Source organism: Carya illinoinensis, chromosome 10 (assembly GCF_018687715.1).
Source record: "Carya illinoinensis cultivar Pawnee chromosome 10, C.illinoinensisPawnee_v1, whole genome shotgun sequence".
Lineage (NCBI taxonomy): Eukaryota > Viridiplantae > Streptophyta > Magnoliopsida > Fagales > Juglandaceae > Carya > Carya illinoinensis.
The window spans coordinates 5,486,346-5,494,735 of NC_056761.1; the positions used below are offsets into that span (position 1 = coordinate 5,486,346).

General features: G+C 36.5%; 1 protein-coding gene across 5 annotated transcripts; it reads right to left on the reverse strand.

Annotated features, from left to right (window-relative positions):
* Nucleotides 1-840: 840 nt before the first annotated feature.
* On the reverse strand, nucleotides 841-8,118 carry LOC122279052 (protein FRIGIDA-ESSENTIAL 1-like). Of its 5 annotated transcripts, none has more exons than XM_043089365.1 (5): nucleotides 7,550-8,118; nucleotides 5,652-6,126; nucleotides 2,787-3,019; nucleotides 1,144-2,711; nucleotides 841-1,068 (listed from the first exon to the last, which is right to left on the reverse strand). In XM_043089365.1, the coding sequence occupies exons 1-5, from the start codon at nucleotides 7,917-7,919 to the stop codon at nucleotides 1,039-1,041; spliced, it is 2,676 nt and encodes an 891-aa protein (XP_042945299.1). In that variant the 5' UTR covers nucleotides 7,920-8,118; the 3' UTR covers nucleotides 841-1,038. The 5 variants fall into 5 exon arrangements, with proteins under 5 accessions (XP_042945299.1, XP_042945301.1, XP_042945297.1 ...); XM_043089367.1 differs by having other exon boundaries at nucleotides 2,787-3,010; nucleotides 7,550-8,117; XM_043089363.1 differs by having other exon boundaries at nucleotides 841-2,711.
* Nucleotides 8,119-8,390: the final 272 nt, after the last annotated feature.

Below are 8,390 nucleotides of genomic sequence, written 5' to 3' on the forward strand. Positions count from 1 at the left end.
ATGTAACAAAACATGCACATATCATATATAATCACCCGAATTCATCTGAAAACCATAACTAGAAACTATGATGACCAGAATCAACAACGGAATAAAATTAAACTTACTATATACTCTTATAATATTGCAACTCAATTGATCCAGGAATCAAAATTTGAAATGCCCATAGGTTTCTAATATCTACACAACTGCTAAGAAACCAATTGTTTGCAACTTCCATGCTGTGTGCAAAAAATACTGCTCAGCAGGTCATAAGATCAGAGTTAGCCTAACTGAAGGCACATCAAATAAAGAATTGATCCTAAAGCCCTATGAACGAATGAACACAGAATATAGGGTCTCGACTTTGCTGAAAAATAAAAAGTTCATTTTGTATTATCATACCCGAACACCATGATTTTTTTTGTTCAGCAAAAGAAAAGGACTTCAGGAATTTAAAAGCAGAACAAAACAGTTAAGTGACACCTAGGAAAGGGCCAGATAGGAATTTTTTCAGGTCACAAACCCTATAAAGCAAAGCTATTTTTATCTTTTACAACGAGTCGGAGACTGCAAATCTAATGTCTTTTACCCGGTTAAACCTAGACCCACGTAACACACCCACATCACATGGATCAAGTAAATCATCGGCTTTTCACTTATGGAAAGTAGCCCCTAGTAATTGTTCACACTCTGCACCCAAAACTCCCAAGATCAAAGCCCTTACAACTTGAGCAACACCCTAGAAGATGTAAAGCAGAGCTATTAGAAGCAAACTAAATATTAAAGTCAGGTCTTTTAGGCAATATCGATGCATCAAATAACATAACTAATACAAAGTAGAAGAAAGTACACACAAAATATGCTCCCAAATGGATGAAAAGATTCAAAACGGGAAATAAAAATAATTAATGAAGCACAACACTAAAAGGAAAACCAACAAATCATATATTGTCCAAGTTTAAATGTCATAAAACATAGCCTTGGACAAATTGATGATGATTCCCACTAGTTTGCAAGCATATGAACCTGTACAAAAAAAACACTCAGCCTAGAGCCTTAAGATTTGCCGTATTTCTCAACATATCCCTGCAAGTAAAAAATTTTATTGTTAATTTCCAGGACCAAGACACTTTTTCTTTTCTCTAGAATCAAGACACTCACCTCAACAAGTTTAACAATTTTTGGACGTGATGAAGAGAGATATTGCTTCGATTCCAAGGTAGTTGGAACTTGGTGGGATTGTAAGGTTTTAAGAACCTTGTCTACCACTTTTTTTACTATCATGTTATGTGCATCCTTGCTGAGATGGCCATCACGCCAATTTGGTTTCAACAACTCTTTAACTAAATCTATTAGGGCAGCACGAAAATGTCTCAGTGCTTTTGGTTCACCGTGAATATTTCCATCTGTCTTATGCCCAACATCCATTTCATTGTCTTGTCCGCCCCTACCTACTTTTAAGTCCTGATGTCTTGATGCATCATTTTGATGACTTGAAGGACGACAATCATCGAGCTTGCTCCGTTTTCTCCTATCATTGACATGAGAGAAGCCCAAGGGATTCCCTTCTTTAGGCATCATCCCACTTTTCCGGTCAACAGCAGAAGTTCCAACTGTCTCTGCTTCAGTTTTAAGAGAACCTCTTCCATGATGGTGTTTTTCTAACACATTCTCATAAACTTTATTATGAGAAGATACAGAAGTTGTATCATTGTGACATTCTAGGCCCTGCATCTCAGTTAATGCAGGATTACCATATTTCCTCTGGAGCAATGTGTCCATGATGGATGCCCCATGACTGTCAAGAGAAACTCCAAAGGATTGATCTCCAATCTTGGGTAGCTCAATGCTATCATGAAGAGGATCATATTGGCGATCTGGAGATGATATACCAATAGGAGGAATAAAAATAGATGGTCGGAAAGGTACAGAAGGCTCCCAATCATTTGACGAAAATTTTGTTTTATGTTCAGCACAGTGCAATGGTACACTGGCTAGAGGTAGATTTTCTGATTTAGAACCAGAGAAGGGAGAATAACTAAGCAGCAAGGAAGATGATTCAGAAGCATGGCATTCTTTCTCACTGTTCAACAGCCTTTGAACACCAAGAGAACTTGTACTGAAAGAAGAATAACTAAAGGGCAATGAAGATGCTCTCCAGGAAGAGGTACGGTGAGATGGCAGCATGCCAGTACTCTGAAGATGAGTATTTGAGCTTGAATTCAGAGAATGGATCCTAAGTGGTGAATTACACTCACTGTGCACATGCTGGCTCTGTAGAGAATGAGAAGAGAAGATCTCACTGTGGTAATTGCGTGACAAAAGAACAGAGCTACTTGAAGAAAATCCATACTCAGGAAGCAAGTTGTTCTTCACTAACGAACTACCTCTACTGTTTGACGAAGCATGGTCACCATAATTATTAGCAGGCCAATTTTCTCTCTGACTCTCTCCCCCTACATCCTTAAACGAGACAGAGACCGGATCGTCCTTAGACGAAGGCAAATGCTGGGAGTCAGGATTACTGCACGAAGATAAGTCCTCTTTCTCAACCAATGGAAGTTTATGTTTTCGATGAAACTGATGCCACCTTTGGCTTTCTTCAAGCTCCCTTGGCAGGATTGTTTCAGAAGAGATGTGTAAAGAAAATTCCAGGGTATTTCCAACTGAAGATTCCTGTGGCTCAGGAAAACCAGGCGACCTTGATCTCTCTGTAATGTCTCTCAAACCTGTAACATGAAATGCTGCTTATCAGAATCAGCATAGAAGAGAGACATCCACACTCCAAAAGATATACAGTATACCTTTGTCCACCTGAACTTTTTTCCAATTCAAAGCATCTGCTTCTACCTTGGACTTTTGGGTGGTATTATTCAAGCCATCTTTTATATGAAGAAACCTACATGAACTACCTCTGATGCACCACCCTTGTGCAAAAAAGTCACAAATAACAGCCGGGCGTTTGTTTCCTTCCTTAATCTCAGCACCAGGGGACAGACTTCTAGTCCTTGTATCTGCAGTAGCCAATCTGAAAAACCTAATGGTTAATAGGATTTGGCTCAATTCATTTTGAAATGGGTGAAAAAGAAAAGAATTAATTACTTAAATAGTGCATGTGATCTTCTTATTGGACAGAATGATCCTAGATTGCAATTTCGACATTTTATTTGTCAGGCTACATGTTAAAATAATTGTTTAAAAGTTAACAAAAATACATTTTAAAACTTAAAAATAAAAATCGAAATTTGTTTTTTAAAGTTTGAAATGACCCAACTATCTTTCAAAGGAACCCCCCCCTCCACTGCTTTGGATTGAGGGGGGAATCCCATTGGGTGACATGGCCGTCCCCTAGTGGGTTGGTGGTTTGGATCAAGGTGGGGGAGACCCCCTCCACCTCATTGAGGTGGATAGAGGATAGGCAGTCCCTCTACACCCATTGAGGAGTGGCTCTGCCACTCCATAAACCCCAATGTTGAAAAAGAGATCCTCTCTTTCCCTATAGAAAGCCAAGGAGAAAGGGATGCCCCTCCCTTGCAACAAGCCAATCCCAACCAAGAAACAATGAATGGGGCCTCCCACACCTCCTTGGGTGGGGAGGGGTTGTTACTGCCCCTCTCCTTCTTTCTTTCTTTGTTCTCAAATTTATTTATTTTTTAATTTTTTCACCCAACTTTTTAAAAAATTGATGTGGCTCAAAAAATGACATGTTTCCTAAGACTATTGATGCTATTGTGGTGCAACTAACGGCTCACTAACAGAACATTCACAAAATGAGTAATTTGATCAAATTTGAAAGTTCAAGCATTAGAAAATACAAATTTAACTCTTAATGATAACTTTGTCCAAAAGGAAAACCACAACAATCATTTTAGTAAATTAACCCCAAAAAAATGTACAATACACTTCGTGATACCCCATTCTAACAAGTAATAAAGGTAGTTAGTGTATGGGATCCCACATTGCATGAGAATGAGAAGTTTTTGCTCTTTATAATATCCTAACAAGACTCCAATTGTATCATTGACTAGTCCTTTTAAAGTATAAACCATGTAGTTGGGCCTTCCATTGGGAAGTTACAGATGGTCTCAAAGCCTATCCTAACCAGAATTGTGTAACTTGAGTCATGCCACATACAACAAACTGGCCCAACGAGGATGTCAGTGATATGAGGAGGGAGATTGTGATACCCCATTCTGATAAGTGATAAGGGTAGGTGGTGTATAAAATCTCACATTACTTGAGAATGAGAAGTTCTTGCTCTTTATAATGTTCCAATAGAGCTCTAATTGTATTATTGACCAGTCCTTTTGAAGTATAGGTCATGTGCCTTAGGCATTCCATTGGAGAGATACACACTTTACCTTCCCTCAAACTACCACTAGTCTTTGCATTATGTCCACAAATTACCAAAGTAGTCACCTAAGGGACATTTGGACACAGATGAGATACTAGGGGCTGATTTGGTTACACAAAACTAAATTATCTCATCTCATCTCATATCATATAATCATTACAACTTTCACAAATTCTCATACAAAATATAATAAACAATTCAACTTTTTCAAATCTCAAAACAAAATTAAAATTAAAAAAATTATATTATAATAATGTTTTATTCAATTTTCAATAAAATATCTCATCTCATCTCATCTGAACTGTGTATCCTAATAAGGCTTTAAAATTCTCAAAATTCCTCATAATTTTACTCTCAAATATCACTCAAACACAAGACACTTCAATTTCAAATTTTCAACTTTTTCATCTAATCATTAAAATACAAAAATCAATATAACTTTTAAAAACTTCAAAACAAAACACAAAAATAATACTTCTACAAACTTTAAAACAAAAATAATAATAATAAATTATTCAAATAATATTTTATTCAACTTTTTTTTTCTCATTTCCCAAAACCCAATAAAACATCTTAACTCAAACCATTTCACCACTACTCACAGAATTCTGAGATACTCCAAGTGTCCAAACAAACCCTTAGCCTCATTTGAAAGATAAGTTAGAATTTTCCTCTTCATTAAAATCTGACAATTAAGATCAACAGGAAAACGATAACGTGACAAGATCTTAGCAGTTAAATAATAAAGTGACAAACAAATTGTAACTTATGTTTCAAGTTAAGCTGTCAAGTGGCAATTTTTGTACCTAGTGATCATGTTGCAAATGAATGGTCAATTTTTTTTTGGTCCCAAGGGGGGAGGAAACCACAAGAGAGCTAATAAGCAATTTGAGCAAATATTTTGGTTGTATGACAAGTAAACTTCAAGACTAAGGCCTCGTTTAGATGTTGAGATGAAATGAGAAATCTATGAATAGTAATTAAATAGTTTGTGAATAGTAGTAAAATTGTTTGAGTTAAGATGTTTTATAAGGCTAAGTTAAAATATTGTTAGAATTTAATTTTTTTAATATTATTTTTGTTTTGGGATTTGAAAAAGTTATTTTTTATTTTTTATTTTGTTTGTATTTTGTTTGGAATTTTGGAATAGTTGTAATAATTAGCTAATGATTAAATAAAAATTTTAATATTTGAAATTGAAAAGTATTTATATTTTAGTAATGTTTGGATGTCCAAATGAGATTAAATGAGATGAAATGAGACCAGACCAACTTAACATCCAAATGGGGCCTAAATTTCGCCAGCATCATCTTACCTTGATTCCATTTGATTCTTGTCATGCCCTGATTGCAAGTCCATTTGCTTAATTTCTTCCCTAGTATTCGAAACACCATTGGGCTCCTCACCTAAGTGATCTTTCACAGGGAAAGCATTAGCCATATCATTTCTTGTGCTGCTAAAAAGAAGGTGGGTTTCAACATCGATAATGTCCTTAGTGCACGAAAAGACCTTGCTATCACAATGTGATTCACTACAATCTTTAAAGACCTTGTCTTCTGAAACCATATCTTTTCCCATTTCTTTATATTTTGAATCCTCATAGTTCAAACCCAATTCTTCCTTTTGTGTTGTCAATGGCTCATTTGAATGACTAGAAAATTTGGAATTACCATTACTTTCCTCTACAGCAATGTAGTCAGATGAGATCTTCACTTCAGATTTTTCTAGGGTATAAGAACTCGATCTCAGTTGCCTGTCATGCCCCTCAAACTCCATATCTTGACTAACATCTACATGGAGGAAACACTAAATCAAGAAATAGAGTAAAAAAAAGTGCATCCTCTAAATAAAAGCTTGAAGCCAATATACAATACTAGATTAATTCCTAAAGGACGTTATCCAGGAATGAATATCATTAAAGGAACAAGAGATGTGGGCTATGTAAAAGACAATATGGATATATAAGAAGAAAAAACTTTTAAAAAAAACCTAGTACTCCATCTAATAGGGATTTGCTGGAAAGAAATAAATGAAATGGGCTTAGCCCCAAAAAAAGGTGAAAGGGAAATGAAAGTATACACCCAAAAAAAGTGAATAACCCTAAATATACTTACGCAATCAATAAGTGGTCGTAGGAAAAGTTCAATTCCCTTAGAAGCCCTCTCCTTCCAAATGAACAAGGAATACATCTATGACCTTCCATGTGACAATACTTTGGTGTCTATTGAATCAATCTATCCAATCTATCTAACAAGCCAACCAATCCACCAATGCTCTAGGCATATCCCACTAACCAAGGAAAGACAAGGACAATAAATTCCCATGCAACACAACAATGTTACACTGCTAATGACGCACTATCACTATACGCGCTTTGCACATACAACAACAGTTTTTTTTATTGGCACCGGGTGTCCAGGAACAACGTCCCGACTAATTTCAGGGGTGCATAGGCCCTCGGCAAGAAGTTTCCCGCAAGTGTACCTTAGGTAATTCAAGGAGAAAATCTCCCAATCCGATGGCCCATAAAAATTGTTTGCACCCAAGGGGATTTGAACCTTGGACCTAGGGGAAGCATACCCCCAAGCCCACTCACAACAGCCACTCACAGTAATTTGTCCAGCCATTTCCAATGTTGATCACCTAAAATAAACTATTCTAAACCGAGGATGAACCAGGATTTAAGCGTAATATTAGCATTCCAGCACCAGATCCTTCCCACCTTTGGCCTGCTGGCGCTCTTAGATCTTTGGCGTAAAAACCAATGCGAACAAAAGAAAAAATTAGATTGTGCTAATTAGTAAACCTTCCTTGCTCACCTCCCACTTGAGACAAAATATTAGTGGAAATCTCTAAGAAATCAAATTAGAACAGAGACAATATCATCTACGACCAATTTAGCTCTAGTAGCTAGATATGCATTTCAAACACCTAAAAATTTGATTTACTATATAGCAGTTCTCCATGAGCCCCTGGCATGTTCTCTCTTCTCTGTACCAAACACGTAAATCACACAATTTCCAAAATGTCAAAATGTTAATCGCTCTATCCCATATTAAGGAGAAACTCTCACAAAATAAAATGCACAAAAACAGAAGTTCTAAAGAGGGAAAAAAACAAACAATATCATGCATAATCAACGCGTATAAACATAAAACAATAATGCCAGAATCATTCACATAAGCAAATTATTCAATTACAGGAAAAACTTACCGTTAGGATCCTCATCGGCTTCAATTGAAGAATCTGACGCATCCACCTCGTCCTTCTGATCCACCTTTTTCCCCTCCACTTCCACTACTACTACTACTTCTTCTTCTTCTTCTTCTTCTTCTTCTTCTTCTTCTTCTTCCACTTCTTCTTCTTTCACTTCCTCTACTACTTCTTCTTCTTCTTCTTCTTCTTCTTCAACCTCTTCAACTTCTTCTACATATTCTTCGTATTCTTCAACATCACCATCTTCTTCCACTTCTTCATATTCCGGTTCTTCTTTCTCGTAGCCATCGGCATCTGAAACTTCAGCGGGAGCACCGTGATCCTCATCATCGTCGGAGCGCGTGGCGGCGGAGGCCGAGGGAGGCATCAGAAGTTAAGAGCCCCTAAAATGCAGAGGGTATTTGGCTCGTACAGTACCTGGCCAGAGGATTGAGAGGGATACAGACGCCGAGGTGCAGTCGAGTGAGAGTGACCACGGTTGGGCGCTAGGTCAGCTTCCTGTGTATTTCGCACAAAGATTACCCATTGAGAAGTGCCGGCCAAATTACGTTTACACGAGAGAACATATTTCATACTACACACAGTAAAATAAAGATATTTTTGTAAAGTGATATTATTTTATAGAATATTTAATAAAAGTATGATATATTATTATGTAAAGTACGGTAAAAAAATGATGTGTTTATCATTTTTCTCACCGTGTAACGTCTGTACGAGATTCTTAAGTTTTTTTTTTTTTTTTATAAAAAAACTTTCATTTATTCATTAAAAAAAGAATTTTACTATATATAAGTAAAGTTACATATTAATCTGCATACTAATACTAATTTATTTATAC

What these genes read in the sequence shown, in the direction of transcription:
- LOC122279052 (XM_043089363.1), bottom strand. Translation starts at nt 7,919, where the DNA reads ATGCCTCCCTCGGCCTCCGCCGCCACGCGCTCCGACGATGATGAGGAT. An exon ending in AGCCGATGAGGATCCTAACG is followed by an intron (nt 6,127 to 7,549) that starts GTAAGTTTTTCC and finishes TCCTCCATGTAG; the next exon opens with ATGTTAGTCAAGATATGGAG. An exon ending in AAGAATCAAATGGAATCAAG is followed by an intron (nt 3,020 to 5,651) that starts GTAAGATGATGC and finishes ATTAACCATTAG; the next exon opens with GTTTTTCAGATTGGCTACTG.